We start from the raw sequence: 22878 nt of genomic DNA, 5'->3' as shown, positions 1-22878 counted from the left end.
GGATATTGAACAAAGGAAAAAAATACTTCGATAAAATTACAAACCCGGAATAAACCTAATTATAGCTAGAAGACAAAACACAGTACTGACGAAACAATCACAATAACGGACAAAATGAAGCTAAACCCTGAACTCCCTACGCACAAGCCTACAAACTTATCTGGGTAAGGGCACAGCACTCTACATGAAGGTACACAGGATGGTATTCATTTTTCGTAAAAATCATGACAAGAAAAATGTAAAAAAAAAAAAAAATGATTGTTACTTGTATAAATAGCAAATATATCTATGTAAATCACATTGATTCAATGTAACGTGTACACCAACATGAGGAAAAACAAATAAACTAAACTAAACTAAACTGAACTATTAATTCTCATTTAGTTTTCATAGCGATAACCCGTAAAAATTCTACAGAGGAACATATGTTTATAACAAATGTACAATTTGTTTTTCAATCAAATCGATTTGAATGCCTGCTTTTCATAAATTTATATACATGAATTTAACAGTTTGTAATTAAGTTGCACACATTTATAGCTAACGCATTAAATTTCCAAATTGTTAATAAAATTTTTCAAGCGTTCTCTCTTCTCCATTCCGGCAACTTTCATGGCATTATTTACTTCAACATCAACATCAAATGCTGGAATGTCATGATTCACAAGAATCGGAATTTCGATCAAATCGTTTCTCAAAATACAAATGTTGTGCAAAATACAACAAGCAATAACATAATATGGTATTAAATCGGTTCTTTTGAATGGTAGCTTGTCTAATAAACTGCGAAATCTCCCTTTTAATGAAGCGTTTGCTCGTTCTATCATCATACGCGAACTCGAATGTATCATATTGTATCGTAAACATTCTTGACTTAAATTACCATTGTTTCGATAAGGTACCATTATACACGGTTGGATACTGTAAGCCTTGTCTCCTAACAAATGAGTGTCATCAGGAAGAAATTCAGGTGTACAATAATTTTGTAGACTTGACAGCCGGAAAACTCGAGCGTCATGAACTGAACCTGCTTCACCACAATATGCATGAATGATTTTCAATTTATGATCACATACTAGCTGAAATTACAAAATTAACTTTTTTCAAATAAGTCATACAATTATGTACGTGTGTAGTAAGAATATAATTTTTTTAATACCTGAGTTTGGATGGAATGAAATCCTTTACGATTAATATAGCTAGCATGGTGTTCTTTGGGCTGAGCTATTCTTATATGTGTTCCATCAACTGCTCCAAAAACGTTTGGAAATCCGTACCGTCGATGTACATAATTTGATGTTGTCCTTGCTTCTTCGCGCGTAGGCCATTTGATGTAGACAGGTAAATAATTATAAATTGATTTAACTACTTTCCAAACAGATCTCCATGCAGTTGCTTTTCCGACATCAAAGCGATCACATACAGATCTATTAAAAAAATGATATATTAAATTACGTCTGCATTTCTATCTTTTTTCAGAGTAGATAAATAGCATGAAATAAATATTTTACCTGTAGGAGTCTGGTGTTGCCATGGTCCAAATACTCAAGAGAAGCTGTTTTTCGACAGAAATGGGGTGTCTACCGTAATGAACAGATTGTTTATGTAAATCAGGTCCGAGTAAATTTAGTAGGAATTGAAAAGTATCTCGCCTCATGCTATAATTGAGTAAAAAATGGAAATCCAATGAAAAACAGTTAATGAAAATTCTAATTACATTGATTTTTAATGAGAAAAAAAATAATCAATAACTTTATTGGATAAAAATGCATGCCTTACCGAAAGTGACTTTTAAAAGTTTCATCAGTCATTCTAAAAACGGTTGTCTCCACATAATCTTTTGTTCTGACGATGATATTTTGTCCCGCACGATTTCCAAAGATGTATATGAGATCTTCATCGTCATCAGATTCATCATCGGAAGATTCCAATAAATTTTGGACTGCACCAGCAATTGCAGTTGCAATTAATGCGTATTCCATTGGCTATACATTTTTTTGCCAGTTAAATAATAAACAATTATTTGTTGAAATAAGTTCATCACTTTTACCGTACATAACCTCATTTAAATAATTCGTTTATAAAGTTATTATGTTAATATGTAAAGTTATATTAACGTTGCTTAAAAAACAATATTTTCTTTTAACCAAAAGTATACTTACTTTTATTATGCGATTAATTCAATTGATTATTAACTTGAATATTCATTTTTTAGGTATAACTACACTCAACAACAATTTTTCTTGAACAGATAACTTGTACATTTATAATTATTTTCAAGTGAAAAAAGCGGGAAAAATCATGGGTAACAGTATACTGAACTGCGTTCCGTTTTAAACAGTAACCAGTATAGCTAACTATAAAGGAACGGCTTCGCAGTATACTAAAGTGACGTCACACCTTACAGTGCTCACAGTGCATATCGGAACATACCCGTGGTCTGTGGTGATCTGAAAGTTTCAACGACGTTCACAGTGTATTTGGTAACCCAGAACCCCCAGCATTACCAACTCTGCGTATAGTGGTGCCTTGACGATTATATCTAGTGCCTAACTTCTGGAATTGTCGGAGAGTACCGTTGTAACGTCACACGATGGTGTCACGTTGAAATTTAATTTTCACGGCGAGCAAAATGCCGCGACAGCAAGCAACACGGTACTGCGACGGCGAGAACTGTCGGTGAGAATGTGACGTTTGCTGCCCAGAGAATGTAGCGTGCTTGACGCCCACGCGGCATGACGTCATAACTACTGTTAGTTTCTCGCGTCACCACAAGATGGCGAAATTTTTATTTCACATTTTCCAGTCTACGCTGTTCTTTGTGTCCGTGGACTCATATTTGTGCCACGATCTTAGAGCATCTAATCATCACAAATTGAGTTAATTTCATAGGTTAATTTACATCCCTGTTTGTCTACGTTAGTGTTTGACGTGTGACACACTCAGAGGTTATAATCGTTGAATGTTAAAAATGATAGACAATCAGGATTCAAGCGACGAAATACAGTCGATGGCGCGGAGGTTTCAGACTGTGACAACGATAGAGAACATTATGAGTGGTCCTAGAGAGGCTACGGAGCTGATTAACCCACTATCGTCGATCCGCCAAAACTACCACGCCGCCACTATTCCAATGCAAGTTCATAACAAGCAGGAAATGAAGAAGGAAGTGGAAACATATAAGACTGATGAAAATGATATGGTACGCTCGTTGCCAGAGATTAATCTGCCTGAGAAAATAGTATTGATAATTGACATTACCAAAGAGAAGGACTGCACCCAATTCAAGTTAGGAACAGGAGCTACCTACATGCCTATGTTTTTAATAAAAAGAGTTGTTGAAATTTTCGTTGGTGCAAAGTCGATGATCAATCGAAACCATGAGTTTGCTATAATGACTCTATGCTCTGACTCGATCAAATGGGTTTGCGACTTTACCGCCAATATCAAAACCGTTCTCAACACTCTAGATTCTCTCGCAGAAGAGGAACTCAATACAGACGACACTTCATTTGATCTAAGCCAAGTGTTCGAGGCTCTTAACACTCATACCGATTTGCCAAGGGACACGGACTCCAATGATATCCCCTCTTTCATCACAAGGGCTATATTGATTTACTCGCGGTCAAACTGTATTCCCCGGTTTCAAACAGGAAACAAATTTTTCGAGTTGTTGTCAGATAATCCATACTTCATACTGGATGCTTTGTTTATTCACGAACCGCCAAGTAGCGAGAACATGTGTGAAGAAGTTTACAACGAGCTTACGGCTCTAGATGCTAAGAATTTATCTTATATCCTAGAAGTTGGAAGAAACGCCACCAAACTCCATGACAATATGGCCAAATTACTCGCACATCCTATGCAGAGGCCCTTGCAAAAGAATACTTCTTACACCATTTGCATACCTGGAACGGAAGAAATTCACTCAAATGTTTAGTAATGATTTTTTTATTCCAAGAAGATATTATTTACTTTGTTATCATACTTAGTAGCATGATCATCCTAATATGTCATATGCAGAGTTTCACTTGCAGCTTCAAAGACGTAACGGTGTATATTTTCAAAAATTTTGAACATAAAATACTAAGGTGTTAAACCTTATGCTCAGTCAACAAAAACAATTAAAACTTACCTGACAGGTGTTAATTACCAATTTCATCATGAGCTCTTCCATTTGCAATCTTACATTTATAACAATTTTGTAATGTCATCACTTTTTAATTTCTATATGGTGCATATGTAAGGCTATTGTAACAGACCTCACACGCCTTATTTTTAAGTGTACGACTAATATATTGCTTTTCTTTAAAGGCTGTCTGTTTGGATTCAATTACCAGCATCCCTTCCTGACGAATTTAAGTATTTAAGTAGTAGTTCAGCAACACAATATTATTTTGAAGTAACGTTGCTTGTAGGTAATTTCTTAAACTATGTTTCTTGCTTCACGAACTCTAAATATCCCGAGCAGTAAAGAGACGCGAAGCAGAGAGTGATTTGATATACGGCAGTCGTATTAGCTTTGCATCAATATCTGAAATTCGATAATACATGTAGATGTAAGAACTTTTGTTCGTGATCACGTATTGCGAACCATAATACTCTTTTCTGTGTAACGTTGACGGCAAGGTTCGTCCTAGGAACTGATAGATAAGTTGCTCACTGACTGTGCAGTTCGAGGTAATTCTTCTGTAGAATTTGTTTAACGATTTTCACCGATTCCTGAACGTCGACACCAATTAACCTGGCGAGGATGTACAAAACTAGGAGCTATAAATGATACTTATATGTACCTATATACATCCATTTTTCTCACGGTTGCGTTTGAGCGGCATTCAAATCGTTCGTGTCACCTAGCAGCAGCGTCCCGCTGTAACGTGGACAGTCAGTTTATCTCGCCTGCTAAATGTTCGGGTGCATCCGGTGCAAACGAACGGTCTCTCGCCGGAATGAACACGTTGATGCCTCGCCAAGTTCGAAGCGTGCGCAAACTTCCGTTGGCACTGGTCACACTCGTACGGTTTTTCTCCAGTATGCTTTCGACGGTGTTTGTTCAGGTCGCCTGCATGTGTAAACCTCTTTTGACAAAAATCACACGACAAGCAACGGCCTTGCCTTTTGACGGCCAACAAAGTATCGTCCGAGCCGCGATTCGTGGCGGTAATAGTACACACCGCGGGAGGTCCAGCCGGCCTATACGAAACACACCAAGAATTGTAAGAATAAGAAAAATGTTGAAAACCGTTAATAATATACACGATTTAATGCGCTTCAAATCTTTATTCAGTATGACTTTCGATCATGGGAATTCAACTTACGATAAACTGTTCGCTTCCCTCTCGTCGCGAGTCGCAAATGTTGTCGATGAATCTCGCCACTCTTTCGGCGTGGTTGTTTCCTCAGACTTGTCGCTAATATCTGAATGGTCATTTCTAAAGCGTTTTCGAAACGGGGTTTCCACTCTTTTCGTTCTTGTGATTGCAATCGAACCCTGAAACGCGACAGACTTCCGCTCGGGATGGACCGGAGATTCGACGTCCTTCGTCGTCGATCTGATAGATGCAGATTTTTCACTGTTCTCGTTCACCTTTTCGCTACTTTCCCTGGGTTCTTCTCGCGACAACTGCAAGTTTACATCAGGCTTTATCTCGTAGTTATCCTGATCCTCGATGCCGTTGCTGAAATTCAGGTCCGGATCCATCTTCTTTATCAAACGTTCGATTTTCGTTATGCAAACTGCGCACACGGTGTTCAAAATCTGCAAAGTGGATAGAACAATTTTTCTACACTTTGCCCATCGATTTTCTGATTGAGAAATAATGTTTAAATATTTACTGTGATTATTGTAAAAGAAGGTGAAAATAAAAATTGACAAATGGTAACTCACAATGAGCTTCAGGTTGGCTTTCTCAATGAAGATATGTTGCCTCTCTTCGCTTCCGTAGATGGCAATTTTGTGCTTCCGAGCGCAGATGCGGCACCGTCCGAGAGCTTGGCAAGCCATATTTACGGGTAAAGTCGAAACTTTTGGCTATTGCAACAAATGAACTCGTTACAATTCGATGTACCGCGGGAATCTATACCACTAACCCTCCACGTATCGGCAATTCAACGTAATTGACTAACGCTCGTGCCGAAGTCTAAACGGCAACTGCCGTCTATGAGTTGTCTGTGACTACCGTCAAGTGGCTGATACTATAGGAAAGACCAACCTGTCGCGCGTAAACAGCGTGGTGGGGGCATTGGGGAATACCCGTTTGGAGTTCCCAGTTAGCTCGGTGAATTTTTTTTGACCTCTTCTGTTGCCGCGATATTCACTCGACTCTCTCTGGACCGTTGTGTCAATCGTTACTTCTCTCTCTTTCTGTCTCTCGTCCCTTCCCTTTCCACCGTACTGTTCACTCCAAGTACTGCACTCTCTTTCTCTACCAATCTCCCTCCTGCCATCGTTACATTTCTGCACACACTCGCACACACACGACACGCACACGATAGCAGTGCAAGTGTGTACTTTAATTGGGAATCATTTTAGTATCAAAAATGATTAATCGCAGCCGTTGTAATTCACGAACTGGTATTTCCTTTTACGTTAATGTTCACTCCTGATTTTTTGTGTCATCTTTTTCAGACTATACACCTCGAAATATTATTTTTATCTACAATAATCGGGATAAGTTAGACTTATTGTTGCTATAAAACGCAATTTATTTGTACACATGATGGAAAAACCGATTATTCATACATCATTTATAGATTTTATTTTTAAAATACCTAGGTATATGCAATGCAGGGCAAGAATATAACGCGATGAACTGGTGTATTCAAAATGCGTTGGTCCCTTTTGTCCTATAGCAAGAAATCACGAGAAACGTATCAAAAAATCATAAATCTTCCATTCACACGTTATTTCTAGCAATAAAAATACTTAAAAAAATCACACATACGCACACACTTACAAATGATGTAGTAAAACTATTCTGTATAAGGATCCTATTGTCGATTGACGAATTATGCTTTACATGTATCAATTAAGTACTTGCCAATACATAAATATATTCATATCACAGTAATAAGTATATATATATATATACATGTATAATGTATATGTATATATAATATGCTGAGATTTATATAATATCCGGATCATTACACAGTATACACCGTATAACGGATTTCTAGTATCACTGATATTACAAAATTATTATAATCTAATTTAGTACGGGAAGCGACGTTACGCGGGAGTTACGTAACGCGATTTCCTTCGTCCCGTGCTAAAGTAACCGCGTGTTCAATGTCCGTGGCTTTGATGTTAATCAAGACATAAACAATTGACCGTCCATACAATGTCTGTTGGAAATTAAATCATAAATTAACAACTCGTCGAATTCTTCATGGCCGACATACGAACGTCTCTGTTTTCCGTTTTATTCGTTTCATGTGTTCTTTGTGTATCCTATAGATTGTAATACTTATTACTATCAGTAGGATCAGAAGTTTTATGTAATTTTTGTATCACCGAAGGAGAAGATGAATACCTCTACTACACCGACATATTTTAGAGTAGTTTAATCGTCATTTCGTCTAGTTGTGATAAAAGAAAAACATTATACTTTTACAAGAAATTACGAGTGCGACGATGAAAATATTTCAGATGGCGATAAGTTCAGTCCTTTGAACCGTTACTACAGGTACCGGCAAATGTCGCCAAATTCGTACCTGCCAAAGGTCACGACATCTCGAAAACCATCAGTCGAGTGTTCGCTTCGTTGATCGTTTTATCGTTGAATACTATTGGCAAACAAAAGTGTGACTATTGAGAGAACGATCTTAACAGGAGAAATTTTTTTGGTCGAATCCGCCGAGCTGGCCTTCATCGTCAAATCGCGAACAACCGAAGAAAGCCATCGAATTATGCTGAGCTGTTCTCTGATCACAACCTCGTTTTCTGTGAGATTTGACGTCGCGGTCGCGGTCGTCGTCGTCGTCGAAGCCGTGGAAAATGATTTTTTCGTTGTCATCAACTCCGTCGTCGTTGAATCAACAGTCGTCGTCTCCACGGTTGTCCTCGTCGTTGCTTCCGGAGGTCCAATTGGGGTGTAGCTTCCACATCGTGGAAACTTATCGGGTACCGGTGGAAAGTCCTTGTGCTCACCGACTTTGAATACTAAGGCCATCCCAAGTTCAACGTGAAACTCGATGTGGCAATGGAACAGCCAGTACCCTGTTAATCCATAAATAACATTCCCTTTTAATCTCTCTGTGAATCTGTTGGTATAAGGCTTCGGTGCGTCTTGAAAGTTCATTCGAGTCACTTACCGGGGTTGTTGGCGTGGAAACGGACCACCGTGTAACCTCCATCAGGAACGGTCACCGTGTCCTTGATTGGGGCCTGACTGAGCTTTCTTTTAATAAGACCAGCAGCATCTAGCCTCTTAACTTCGTCGACTGTAACATTTTTTCCAACCCTCTCCATGGCCACGACTCGGAAGTCGTGACCGTGTAAGTGAAATGGATGGTTTGCATCATAGGTAAAACCTGTTGGTTGAAAATAAGTTTTATCGTATTCGTTGGATTGAAACCCGAATTATGCTGAACTGAGTCCTCTCTTATCAAACCGTGTATTTACCTTTGTCGATCAAAACCAGCTCTACCACGCTTCCCAATTTTACTTGGAGAACGTGAGTGCAGGCGCAATAGTTTTCTTCGCAATTTGTAACGCTACTTTCGTTACAGAACTGATCAGGCCGGATCGCTTCGCGTTGGGAGAGCAGCGGAAAATCCGGTAGTTTCATTGATATGTAATTAAGTTGGGGCGTAAATACTCTCTGACTGTTGTTTATCACTAAAAAGTATAAAGAATATATCTTTGGATGAGAGGATCTTAGATGGATCCTTGGAAGACACTTGCACGTGTATTCGTCGTTGAGTGTAATTCATCTGGTTCTAAATTTATTCTTGAATTCGAGTGATGAAAACTACCTTTGTGAAAACCGTAGAGATTTTTCCGGTGAAAATGGGGGTTATCCTTTGCATAAAAATCATAAGAAATATAAAACTGATAATCCGGATCTCTGGTGTTGGCCTCGTTGTCGAGATCCAGGGAGTACAGTAACGGCATGCTGGTCGTCGCGTTATTTTCCGTGCCTTGATTGAGCGCATTGACTTGCTGTTACACAACAAATAAGAGATGCCCAAATTACATGTCCATATTTCAAAGTAGCATTATTCTTAGTTGCTTGCTAGAACGGATAATGAGTTCTCACCAACGCTTTCGTTGAGGTTGAAACATTTCGTTCGTAAGATACATTTGCGGTTGGCTCGACCTCGGGTGCTCCCATATACCGTAAAATTGCCACCTGGTTTGCCCTGGTGAACCGCTCGTCGCAGTCCATAAGACCCCGGAACCGAATCCAATAGTTGTCCTGCTTCTGGTTTGCCTGGAGGATAAAGTCGAATCTCTCCCCAGCGTAGGTAACTAGCGATTCGGCTGAAATCGATCGCGCAGGTTAAATAGACGTTGTAATCTACAGGGCGCTCTACCAATAGTGCCACTCTCGATAGCGCCGCGTTCCCTATTTTGTGCTTGAACGCTTCCCCACCCGTGTCCAAGTACTATGGCTCTTACAACAGTGCCGCTAGGTGGAAACCCTAATTTATGCCTTCAGCTCACCTTCAACCGGTTGGATATCGTTTCCGTCGGTGCTGATTACGTAGATGGTGTGATTGTCGATAGAGATCTCGATTGGACAATTGAGGAACTCGGCGTTTATCACGCGGAATCTGTACCTTCGTTTCTGAAAGAAGATCGAACCGGTTAGCCGCATGCATATGACCCACAAGGCGAGTCAATTACGTCAACACACACCTCTTTCACAACGAAAGTGGCGAGGGGTGTCTTGACACCATCGTAGCGGCCGAGGCCGTTCACCAGAAGGTTTGAGGGCTTGTTGTCTCCGCCAGCGTGGTGGTGAGCGAGAAACTTATCGGCGCCGGTCTCGTGATCCCAATCCATGACGATCATCGTGTGCTCGTCGAAGTCGTAGTAATTAAAGTGAGGGTCCAGAAGGGGTGGAACGCGGACTATGAGCGGGCCGAAGACACCGTCGCCGCGCTGAAATCCTGCGCATTACGGAATTTCGATTGATGAAATTGCAGGGAAAATAAGACAAGGGCGATCGGGTATATCCCTCGTACTCACCGGAATGCGAATGCCAAAAATGGGTCCCGGAGGTGGCTGCGCCGTAGTGATACCGGAAGGTGGCTCCAGGGTGAATCGGGCACTGCGTCACGTAGGGTACGCCGTCCATGTAAGGGGTGCTGCGATGGTGTTGTCCGTGCCAGTGCATGGTCGTGCTCTCCGCGGGCAACATGTTGTGGACGTCGACTATTATCCGGTCCCCCAGACAGACCTGAACGTCGAAAGAATTAGTAAAAATATATTCACTATCGGGGATCGGTCGAGCCTCGTGCATTATCTTGATATGTACGTTTTCTCCAAAGTCAGACGGGAATGTCGCCTACCTCGATAGCGGGTCCTGGCATCTGCCGGTTGACTACGACGAGGGATCGCTTCACGCCGTCGGCGGGAATGCAATCCTGCCTGAAGCAGTCGGTTATATTTGAAAAGCAGTCGAAGCAGGCTTTGCTCATTGTGTGATAAGCCTCAAGACGGAAATCGTAGCGACATTCCATGGAGGGCTCTCCGTCCCTGCATCTTCGCCGACACGGGTGTTTGCTCAGGTCCGTCATTGGCTCGCTTTCGGAGAAGAATTCCGATTTCATGAACCACGCGGGCGCCTCAGCCGCCGTTATCACCGTTTCTATACGTACATGTAGAGTAAAACACTACAGATTAGTACGAATGGTCCGGATTTCGTCAACAAAAATATCACTCGTAAATATAATAGGTCCGTGGGAAGTCATAGATTATGGTGGCGCGGTACGTGCGGTCTTATAACTGCGTCCTGAGATTCCGATAGCTATTATGTACTTACTATTTGTTTATTCATTCAATTTTTCTTCAATGTTTGAATTACGTGATGAGAAGGAAAAAAGTAAAAACACACATACTCGTGGCACCATTTAGAAATACGATGAAAAACTATTTCACCTAATTCAATTTCATATCGATCTTGAAAATCGGAGAAATGATTCCGCTTCGTCGAAGATGACGTAATACGCAAAGTCGACCCAAGGGGGAAAACAATACCATATTCTTTGGAACATAAACCGAAATTTTTTTCATCCTCGACACCAATCGCCAAAATCGTCCTCGTTTTATATGCGGGTAATTAAGAAAAAAAACCCGAAATATTGTCTTGGAATTGGGCGTCGCGGCGTCGTCTTATAAGCGGGGTCAGCTTATACTCGGAACAATACGGTATTTCGATTTGTGCAGGTTGCTTTTCTTACCTGCAACGACTTCGTGACCCAGCGCCATTATCTGAGCCGCCAAAACCATGAGTTCCACGAGTAGAAGCATGTTTAATCTGAAACCCAAAAGGGAAAGAGTAAAATTAAGATCACTGAAGTCGCCCGAGTCCTCCAAAATGTTCAACTTTTTAAATAAATATGATTCTGTTATGAGATTCAAGGACCTTAATTCGAGTATCATGCTTAGCATCCTGAAAGATATACGTGCTTATTATTCGGGCGGGTAAGATTGTGTAATAAAGCGCGTTCATTGTCGCCCAATTACGTGGATCATGTGTGAAAACGAAGGTATTGATCAACTAATGAAGTGTTCATACCACCGCCAAGCACGGCTCACCTTGTTTGTAATTTCAAATTTTTTATTTCTTCCTGCGGCTATGGCTCAATTAAATCTACCGCTCACCGCGTGTAAACCAATGATTTTTATTTATTCTTATCTTCATTTCTTACTCCCGACCAACCGTCCGTTTGTTTCGGAACTTTCTAACACGCAGTCGGTCGATGCTTCAATTTTATCCTGTATAACAGTATTCGAAAGTGTACAGGTATATGTGCATCCATATACAAGCTTACTGCATGTATTGTAAGAAAATTCCACAATGACGCAGAATCGAAAAGAAGAAAACAAGGCAGACGAAGTAAAATATCATATATGTCCCTCGCCGTAACGCGAACAATTTTTATAACATCCAATTAAATAAACACTTGCGAATCTCGAGCGTTTATAGCCCTGCTATTTTGCTCGAGTAAGCGGGTAACCGACACGTTTTTTCTGCTGTTTCATCACCGTCATTAATACGTCTCCAAATAGACGGAACATCGCGCGCTAGTTGACTTTGCCCAGTTGGGGAAAAATATAGAATCTATCTGGTTCTAATTGCGGTTTTAGTTGATTTCTTATAATCCTAATCGTCAACCGATGACGATAGTTGGCTATCAATGAACAAACTAGTCTCACTGGTTTCAATTTCCCGTCACAATAGATTTTCAGCTGACAGAGTTGTTTCTAAATAATTGTCATTCTCACTCTTGTTTTTATAATTCTAAGCGCGTCCACTACTGAAGGTGAGATCCTAAGATTTGAAATCAGACATTATAAAAATTGCAAGCCCACCAAGGAGTCTGCACGATTTCCGATTTGTCAAATTCACTTATTCATGACCCTCCGTTTCCTCGATTTGACGACGAATTATTTCTAAGAGGGGTGAAAGTGGCAGCAAAGCAGAGTCTAATTATTTCACAGTATCGTCCTTCCTTTTAGTTGCATGTAATATAATATGGCCAATACACCATTGTTACCCAGTAGAAGAAACATGCAATTGCAACAAACCCCGTACCTAATGTGTTGTTTGTGGTGTCTTATTTCGAAGTATTCCCTCAATTGATTCAAGGCACCCCTTTCGTCCCACGCAATATCACCGAAAATTGAACTTGATGAACTTGATGAACAATATATGATGAATTGAACCGACGTCGAGCACTTTTCCTAGTATTGGGCACTGCACTGCAGGTTATCCCCCGACTCTACCGCGTTGCCGATCGCGTAGCTCGAGGAAACCGATTAAGCGTGACTATTCCCTGAGGGGAAAAATCAGCGAGTGCCTTGAGCGGAGGTGCCGATGCCGAAAGACCGGGTCTCTGCGAAGAACTGACGGCCAGAACGCAGCTCCCGTCTCCTATGTATGCACGCACAAGACTCGATCGGAGGTCAAACACACCCCACACGCTCTCCGAGCATGAACAGGTCTCGATGAGCTATCGGACCCCGAAGACGTCATCGGGGATTCCGCAATCCCAACGCACGGTGTTAATCGATTCCAGGATTTATCCTCGATTCATTACGCGCCGGTATGTATTATGGTTACACCTGACACGTAATTTGCTCTACGGAAGCGAAATCATTCAAGCTTCTGTATAACGACTTGGGTTCCGGAACGCCTATCATGCCTTTGATTATCTCTTGAGAATTTTCCTTTCAACCTTACTTGTATCTTTGACAATTTATTTTTATTTTTCGTTATTCTTGCGTGAAACACCCGCAACCTTTTGTTCCAAGTTGCGAATACGGTCGAATGTAAATAATATACGATTGTTAATAACGAGCGTAAGATTGGTAGAAGGTAAATTGAACTACAAGTAAAAAATGTCGATGAGACTAGAAGCCGGAAGAATAACAACCACTGCGAGTGCACCGAGTCTAGACCGCTGCCGGGTGTATACGGAATCCGATTTGCAAATTCTATTTTACGAACGCATTTTTTACGCGTTCTATTACATATGCTCTATGCTCTAGCTATGGAATACAATTTATAGAATATTACATTTCACACGAAAAGTAAGTCAGCACCCGTGCGTTACCCCCCCCCCCCCCCCCCCCCCCCACTCTGAGATTCCGAAATTAATGCGTACAACGTGTGTTCGAAGTCTACAATAATTTGAAAAAATCCTTTTTTATGATGATGTAATTCGTGGTTTCTCGATCGCGGATGTCATATTATAGATTGCGGCAATCCATACGGATATAATATGCGGTAAGAACCAACAATTAATGAGGTTACTATATTTATACAATGATCTCAATAAAAATTCATCGTCTACAGTGAGCGAAAATCGCTAATTAATCTCCAAGTCCGATATTCCAAGAACAAATTTTTTGTCCATCTCTTATATATTTGGTGAGATAATTGGAGGATTAATTAATCCTTTTGTGCCTTGCGACAGTTCGACAGCCGACTGTGCATGCTTCCTTCTTATTTATCTTCACAGCGATCCTGTCGGTTATTCCACGCAGGCACGTACGTAGGCATCGTTTACGAAGCCGGATCTCCCTGACGTCACCGTACACAACATCCTTAGATAATAAACAGATATTGTAATATATTTATATATATATACCATGTAACTCCTTATATGTAATATTATATAGACTATAGTATTACCTCAACCAAGTCCCAAAAAAGTTCAAAAATTTACCTGCGTCATCGAGGAATCCGCGAACTTTTTCAATCTGCATATCGCGAAAATAACAGTCGGCTTATGCAAATTATACGTCTTTATTACTTGACAGAGATTCCAGATCCCAATAGGGGTATTGGGATATGTCAAAAATCTAATACATTTAAAAGGCTGCTTGTGAGAAACGCAAAATAGACGGATCGTATTTCTCATATCGTCAAAATAATTATTGCGGATACTTTGTATAGAATCTGTTTAGATTCTTAGTAAAAAAAAAGCAGATTTGAAGCCCGGAATTTCTGGTAAAAAAAAGTATCATTTTCATCCCACAACAAGTTGCACCATTGAACGTAAACTTTGTTTTACATCATTTCAGCACGTTTAAATCGCGAGATACGTGAATATATTTGCAATTCTGAAATGAGGAGAATCTATACCTATACAAATCATGGCAGTCGCGTAAGACGCGAAGCACTTTTATTCGGAACAGAAGAAGGTCACGCGCAATTCATCCTGCAAAAGAAACTTGAATTACAGGTATTATGTCCTACGTACACCATAAACATTTCGCAGTGAACTCTATTATTCTTCCAGCCTATCGTGCCGCAACCTTTCGCTTTATCTGTAATAGCACGATGCAGACACGTGCATACGATAATAATATACGTAATTCTTACAGCGTATGGACTGCACGTATGTATAACCGTGACATTGATGGACAATGTGTTGAAGAATTTTCGATCAATTTTGGAATCGCGGGGAAGATAGCACACATCGCGTTGCAAGCGATAGACCGGAAGTTCTCAAGGGCGGGTCGAGCAGCCATGGAAACCAGCTTTTGCAACCCCGGAAGCAACGATCCCCTGGTTCAGTGGCTTCAAATTAACAATGAAAATTTCTCACGTTGTACGCTGTTATACGTATCTGTGATGTTATAGACGGTCCCGAGCACGCAATATTATGTAGATTGATTCTTGAAATTCGTTCGGTCATGAAGCCGGCAAGGACATCGAAGAGCTTGTAAAAACTGCAGAGCGTAAATTTAGATTAGCGAGTTCAATTTCCGGTATATAATGACTGCGCACCTTTGGTGATTCTACCTTGGTGGCGTTTAACATTAGTTCGAGTTTTTGAAGGATATCTCGGTTTTTCAAAAGGAAACGCTCATACAGAGAGATGAATTTCAATTCAAGAAGTTGATATTTTTCATTAAAAATTAACTATTGGCTATTATTCCAGATTTGTAAAAATTACAAATTCCCTCTCGATTGCAAATTCAATATACGAAGCTCCCATTCCACAGAGATTTGCAGTCATATACGTATTGCGAGGTTCATACACTGTAAATAATGAAGGCAAATATATTTGCTTGAATTGTATAAGGTGAACGGGTTTATTACGAGTCTACGAATTGACAGCTTCTGCTGCGGAAGCGCTACTTTTAAGTCGCCAAATAAGTTTCCACGATATCGGGCATTATCGTAAGTTCGCGCAAATTCTCTCACACAAGGATATGTTGTGTCAGAGGTGTGCAATCACCCGATGACATAATTATCATAGGGCAACACCGCACGAAATTCCAGAGCCTTTCATTGGCCGTTATTCATTATCTATGGAATAATGAATTTATACTAAAAAAATCTTTCTCAACCTGAATTTCCATCCGTCACTCACGCTGATATAGAAAAATTTCTTCACCTGAACGAGGATGGAAAAAAGACCCGTCATCGTAAATCTCACCGTACGGTATAAGACAATTAAGTAATACGGTACGGATATATGCAGATAACGAGTAAGTGCGGTCTTATTTACTACAATTCCCAGAATGAATGCACCGAGAATAATCTGCGAGCCGTGTAAGCGTCGCTTATACGCAGAACGTGTCTACCTGTAAATGGACGTAGAATGTAAAGTTAGGTATGATAAATGTATACTTTTTTACTTTGCACACTTTATACTTTATGTTTCGTCATATTATGGACACACGATAAAATATACATACATATGTGCGTATATAATATACTTCCTGGTGCATTCATTCGGGGATTTATTCACTAGCTGTATTATACGCGTCAATAATAAATAATAAGATCATTTACATGGATTATACCGCACAGCAAGATTTATGATAAATTGCGGGTTTTTCTTCTAATCTCATCAGGCGAACAAGTTTTTCGAGTTCAATGTGAGTTCTGATTTAAAAATTCAATCTGGAAAAGATTGCTTGGAAAAACAAATCATTGCTTATAAGTCACGACGAAATTCAGCATCCAAAATAGAAGGACTGAAAAACGGAAACAGAAAAAAAAATCAAAAAACAAAATAATTTCTGATTCCGGCTGAGTTATAAAATTGACTTTTCACTTTTCTCCCAACGCTAACAAATGACTGTATATTGAATAACAATTCTACTAGCCATGACTTTTCGAAGATGCGTTCATAGAATGGTAGAGGTCAGTCACTGGAAAAAATCAACCACTCGTATTTGCATTGTTTACTGGCTGACATAATAATCTCGATTCCTTTTTCAATAACCGCAGTGGTAGATGTACTATTCCAAGAAAATATTAAAAACAAAACGTTTCTTCATACATGACGGCAAGACCCCAGCGGAATGAAGAAACGATGCGAAAGCAATTCTTGGGAAAGTGCGGTGAACCAGAAACAGACGTAGGATCCGTCTGCTGCAGAGCTGTAAATGCTTAAGAATATAAATGTCCTCGTAGTGAAAACTGTGCAACTCGCACAACGGTGTGAATATTCACTCTCTATGAGCGAACTTTTCCACTCCAAACGCTTGGAATGAATAAAATCAATGTAAATTTCACTCGATTGGAATGAATATTCACTTTATTTGAGTGAAATATTCACTCGATTTGGAATTATGCAGTTTCTACTCTCGCGTAGTGACTTTTCACTCCAAGACATTAGGAGAGTTCGGTTATCTCGAGACCGGTAGGGTATTTCCTGAACTCTGACATTGCTTTATACATTGACATAGAAAGACGTTGGTCAGGGCAACCACTGGTGCCTGTTTTCCTCTTCTCTTTAGTTCCTATTTTACTCTTTTCCGTAGTTCCTGTTCTGCTCTTTTCCTCGTCGGGAAATCCCCGGACGCTACCAAGCCGCAGGATCCAAAGAGATACGTCATATGTTACCTCCGACAGTAACCGTTCTCTCCGAGGACCATAAATTATTTTTATTATACGTTATTAATTTATTCCATCGAAGGTTTTAAATTGCTAACTTTTGCTGGTTTTTAAATAAAATTATTTTGTAATTATTTGTAGGCTCTCGTCACCTTTTCATGATATACCTATTTTAATTTTATAATATGCTCGTTTCGCTTTTCTCATAAACTCATTGCGAATAAAATAGAACCTGTTTTTAAATTCTTGATACATCTACTCGAGTAGTTTATCCTGGTCTACTAATCAGCAAATTCACAGGCATATTCAAGATTCTAGAGTTCAATGGACCATAAAGTAATATCCCGTTTACTGGTTTTCACAAGCTAAACTTTTACAAGCCGCTGGTTTCGGCCTTATTGTGGAATTTTTGTAGCTTTCGCGACTCGATGCGATCGGTCTCCTAAATTTGTCGATACCTAATTTTCGGTCGTTTATACCTAATATGCTAAGCGAAATTTGATATGTATGTAAATTTTGAATCAATGTGAGTGAAAAACACCGGGGTCAAAACCAATCCGCTGAGCACGATGATCGGATCTTGTATATTGTGCGAAAAAAAAAAATCGGAAATTGAAGCGGTCGCGTGCAAATATGGCATATATACAATTATACATACATATACCTATGTATATTATATGTATTATCTTCGCACACTCTATTCGAGCGATCCATAGCTGTTATACGAGTAATGCAGCTTTGTCTAGAAAAGTATCATATACGACGTTACATGGTCACATATTCATTGTGCAAATTTGATTTCGTACCGTATTTAATTCGCGCAAAATGTAAGGTCGAATTTCTTTCTCAAGGCTTCACAGTCAAGTGTGTATATCGTGCCAGTGGAATTTTATTAGTCGCCTATACCGCAGCCGCATGATGTTTTTACCACGTACAATTTGCGTAAGGTTAAAAAAAATATTTGTCAAAACTAATTCAATGCACTGTTTAAACCTATGTCGAATATATCATAACATTGTAAGTTAATTAGTCGACAAGGTGACGATATTGTTTCTACTATAGGTAGAACGGAACGGTGATATCCCAGACGGTGGATTACTCTAAAATTACACATCCTTGATATTACCTTCGTGTCTTAATGCATTAAGTCTGTAAACGAAGTGCGGAATACGCACATGTTTACTGCAAGTAAAATGATTAATTGATTTGATGGGTAGTTCTAAACGCAAGTCGCACTATTACACACCAATTGTTAAATAACTCGCATGAGATTAAAATAACATAGGTATAAATTTTACCTAAAACTGGTAGTTATGGCTAAAATGCAACGATCAAAATTGCCAGCTGTTTCCTTTCTGCGGGATTGTGTAAGTGGAACAAACTTCAGTAGGTACTGATTTTGCATAACGCGTGAATCCACATTCTCTTGATTGCCGCGTCTCTTAATGTCTGTGTACAGGTATCAATAGGTATACAGCATAAGTGTACAGCGAATGTGGCATATTTAAGAAAAAAGATTTTTTTTTAATTACACCAGCCTTTTTCTGTTTATTCGGATTTTTATAGATGCGGAAGAAGGATGGATAAATAAAATTCGCAGAACGAACAACCGGTTGTTAATAGGAACAATTTCTACATCGAATAGCTCCTGTTATAAACTATAATATCTAACTGCATGCGTGCTACCGGCATCACTAAAGTACGTACGTATATAAGTAACGGTCGATTCTTTTTTCTACGAATCTCTGAGTTTCATACTTTCTTATAGATTTTCATGATCACAAGCACATGAGTGAGTGTGCATTTCGCAAGAAAAAATACGCGGCCAAAATGGCAAATGTCAGCTGACCGTGTGATAAAATATTAATACAAGGTCTAGCTTGAATGTGTACGCTCGAGTATTCACCTATACCTGACTGCATATTACAACGTGAAATATTCGAAACATTTTTGCAATACGTCTTTTGTGTTGACGCAAGAAAAATTTAAGTTGTGAATATTTTTACAAGACATATTTGAAAAATGTTTTTGAGATACATTTCCGAGCTAATCTTATAACATTATCATATATAGAAGTTTTTAAAACCTATTAAAAATATATTCAAGTATTACAAAAACATTGTATCCTTCTATTGAATGGTGTTTTTCAAACGTTTCAAAAATATTATTGAGCCCAGAGCATAGTATTTATTCAAAGCAAAATACTGCAGAGTGTGGCGTCAAGATCTGGCCTAATAATGAGACGAAACGTTTTATATAATTATTCTTTTCCTCCTTCTTCATACTCCAACGTAATTTGAATTGTATAACGTGTAGCCTTGCAATATTCGCCATCTTTTAAGATGGGAACTTTCTTGCACGGACGTTAATTGTCACCTGTTTTTCTATGATTCGAGCTCAAAGATTAATGACCAGCAGATGTTTTCGCCCAGAGCCTCGTTATTAATATTTTTCTAATTTTTTTATCACTCACCACAGCACAAAGATCCATTGCGTAATGAATTATTTTGTAAACCAAGACCATTTTATCATCAGTAGTAACGTGTGTGATTACAGTCGATTCCTTTTCGAAATCCGGCAAGCAAACTTGCTCGACAATGAGTGGTGAAATTATGTAGGTACGGTTAGGCAATGTTCTATATAGAGTTATTGTTGTTTGTCTATTCTACTGTACCACCTCGGTTCGGTTGATGTTTTTTTACTTCATACCTTGTTGACCTACAGGCAGGCGTTCCAAATATTTAAGAATTGCACAACGGAGCGCAATGCAAGTAGAAGATAAAGTGGGATAATCACTGACCATGCCGAAAACTGAGTTATTTTACTGATTTTAATAACAAACGATCGTCGAAACAGGAACACGCGGTACACACGCTGGCTCATAAAAGACCAAGTGGACCGCAATTAAGCGGAAATCCCAAGAATTCGACCGAGAAGAACTGAGTGGACTGATCTCGACGCACTTTCTCGATGGGCCAGACTTGATTTTCGATTTGAGCGAAAGGCAAGAGAATTCCCTTTTATTTTCTCTCTTCTCTCTCTCTCTCTCTCTCTCTTCTACAGTTTTTGTTAAAAAGCTTTTCCACTCTCTGGGTGGATTTGCAAAGTGCAACACATTATAGTGGATTGCAAATCTCTCTCTCTCTCTCTCTCTCTCCCGCTTCATAGATCTTTTTCATGCTACAGTGTTTGAATTTATCAATTGTGCAATTATTGCTCAATATGCTCATAGCGATTCTCCAGCGGCTCATCACCAGCGTATTCAAGTGATATGTCACTTTCTACACTTAACTTCTATGGTCCGAATTCCGTAAATGTAGTCAAGCCAAGTAAAGCCAAGCCAGGCCGGCAGGCCTCGCCGCGTTGGCAGACGACGGCTAAGGGTTTTCCCGTGCCTCGGAATTCCCACACATAACTAATTATAGCCGGTATATCGGTCATTTTTTCCTTTTGTATAATCACTGTTACAGAGTATACATTACATTTGACCCGTTTTACTTAACCGCAATGTATATTCAGCTCATCGTTCCTTTCACTCGTCATCTTTCACGTGCGATTCGCTAGCGAAAATTTGAATTTTTACGGATAGTCGAATTACATTCCGCACCCAGATACGATTTCCACATGTCAAGTCTATTCCCTGTGAGTATAATAGATATATGCATGCGGTCCATCGCATGCACGATGAAGGACCACAACTAATCTTTCGTAAATTTATTCCTACGGTTAAGTGACCGCATCTGGGACTATTTAAACTGTTATTGATGTGAATATTATATCTTGTATCCTTCGAGAAAGCCCAGTCTACCTGGTTCTCACATTTTCCATGATTCCCTACCCATAATCTAGTAACCTTGCGAAATTCTATTGTAGCCACGTGTTGCATAAGAATAGCGGACGAGGTTTACCCTTGATTGTAAGAGTGAGTGAGAGAGTGAGAGAGAGAGAGAGAGTTTTCAACTGATTCAAAAATGGACCTATATATCAGAAAGCTCGTCGATCGAAAATTTTGCCCTAATTGGGTTTCTTTGTTTGTTTTTTTTCACCTAAAAGTTGCAAAGCTACACTCTGAATCATTTGGCGTGGAAATCATTTCATTGATGAATTGTTTCTAAGAAATTAGTAAACTGCGGGTAATTAGTAGACAATTTTTCGATAGTTATAACCATATCGAATTGAAGACTCGTCCGTCGTCGTAATCCAACGTAAAAGTACCTTACAGGTAAACAAGATTTACTTCGCAACTCATGTAGTCGGCATGCCGTTGTCAAGGCACCGGCTGTATGCATGCACAGGAATTCTGGTCGACGAGAATTCGAGAAGAAGGCTAATCTCTAATATGTACATATACATGACATACTCGCCGAGGAGTTTACGACGGAGTCTTTTTGTAACGCGTGCAGGTATATCAACGTTGCGTATTATTTCTCGGAGTAGCAGTGGCAAAATTACGAAACCCCATACGGACGCTACGACTCGTGATGTCCCCTCCAAGAATTTTTCGGTCTCCTCGGAATAAAACAAGCACCTGAATCTATGATGTGATACATAATATGTTTCTCGGTATGACATAATCCACAATGAACGGCGCTAAACCGGGCCACCTTAATTAAGGCCTAATTAAGGCACGGATGACCAAACGCATTATCAATAAACGTACCCTCACGGCTCTTCTAGGTACTCTATATAATCTTTCTATGGCCTAAGCGAGCACTCGGGCACCACACTTCACTGCTTCATTAATTTTTGTCTAGATTTCCTAGACTAAAGCTTAGACTGTAGGAGAGGAAGACTGTCATAATCACACACCGTACAGATACTCTCCAACTTCGATCGCGCCGTTAGAATACAATCATACGTCAGGGCAACAACTGTATATGTTTCGATTTGTCATTCGAGTAAATCCAAGAGACCACTACACGCAGCTCACGCCGAATCAAGTCCGGCGTCACGACGAAGAAGACAAACAACCTAACAGTTGTGCCGCAGGCAAACGTCAAGTGGGCAAAACTTCTTGAGCGTCAAGTTTAAGAACGTATTATAATGAATTGGCCTGCAAGGACACATCACGTACGAGGAATCAATAACATTGCGTTGGTCAACATGTTTCAAAGTCTTTTCGTGAATATCGTTTGTATCACCTCTGTATGTGAATGATATTTTAAACGGTGAGCAATTCTAGTATCAGATGGTCAGAAATTGGAGGAACTAGCTATCTCGTTACTATAAGCGTGAATGAACTATTACTTACCGATCGATTCCGCCAACTGGCTCATTCGCCAAAGGAGACGAGTTTCACCGCGTGTTGCACCAGAATACTGTTGTTTTCCTCTTCTTCTTC

General features: G+C 39.7%; 4 protein-coding genes across 4 annotated transcripts; 1 reads left to right on the top strand and 3 right to left on the bottom strand.

Moving 5' to 3' along the window:
- Positions 1 to 548: 548 nt before the first annotated feature.
- LOC124408263 (putative nuclease HARBI1) lies at positions 549 to 2057 on the bottom strand. Its single transcript, XM_046885099.1, has 5 exons — positions 2051 to 2057; positions 1780 to 1942; positions 1512 to 1658; positions 1160 to 1427; positions 549 to 1079 (listed from the first exon to the last, which is right to left on the bottom strand). The coding sequence occupies exons 1-5, from the start codon at positions 2055 to 2057 to the stop codon at positions 549 to 551; spliced, it is 1116 nt and encodes a 371-aa protein (XP_046741055.1).
- An 850-nt stretch (positions 2058 to 2907) lies between these two features.
- LOC124407888 (BRISC and BRCA1-A complex member 1-like) lies at positions 2908 to 4308 on the top strand. Its single transcript, XM_046884460.1, has one exon. The coding sequence runs from the start codon at positions 2963 to 2965 to the stop codon at positions 3938 to 3940; it is 978 nt and encodes a 325-aa protein (XP_046740416.1). The 5' UTR covers positions 2908 to 2962; the 3' UTR covers positions 3941 to 4308.
- Positions 4309 to 4428: 120 nt separating this feature from the next.
- LOC124407889 (zinc finger and SCAN domain-containing protein 21-like) lies at positions 4429 to 6133 on the bottom strand. The gene is made up of 4 exons (XM_046884461.1): positions 5888 to 6133; positions 5319 to 5758; positions 4832 to 5193; positions 4429 to 4781 (listed from the first exon to the last, which is right to left on the bottom strand). Exons 1-3 carry the CDS (start codon positions 6002 to 6004, stop codon positions 4854 to 4856), a joined length of 897 nt encoding a protein of 298 aa, XP_046740417.1. The 5' UTR covers positions 6005 to 6133; the 3' UTR covers positions 4429 to 4781; positions 4832 to 4853.
- Positions 6134 to 7108: 975 nt separating this feature from the next.
- On the bottom strand, positions 7109 to 22874 carry LOC124407886 (laccase-1-like). The gene is made up of 11 exons (XM_046884454.1): positions 22789 to 22874; positions 11413 to 11489; positions 10522 to 10820; positions 10199 to 10409; positions 9866 to 10119; positions 9671 to 9794; positions 9264 to 9487; positions 8980 to 9166; positions 8627 to 8842; positions 8317 to 8535; positions 7109 to 8221 (listed from the first exon to the last, which is right to left on the bottom strand). The coding sequence occupies exons 2-11, from the start codon at positions 11480 to 11482 to the stop codon at positions 7776 to 7778; spliced, it is 2250 nt and encodes a 749-aa protein (XP_046740410.1). The 5' UTR covers positions 11483 to 11489; positions 22789 to 22874; the 3' UTR covers positions 7109 to 7775.
- Positions 22875 to 22878: the final 4 nt, after the last annotated feature.

This window comes from Diprion similis, chromosome 7 (assembly GCF_021155765.1).
Source record: "Diprion similis isolate iyDipSimi1 chromosome 7, iyDipSimi1.1, whole genome shotgun sequence".
NCBI lineage: Eukaryota > Metazoa > Arthropoda > Insecta > Hymenoptera > Diprionidae > Diprion > Diprion similis.
Note: the sequence above shows the minus strand (reverse complement) of the source record. Positions and strands in the feature narration are given on the sequence as shown.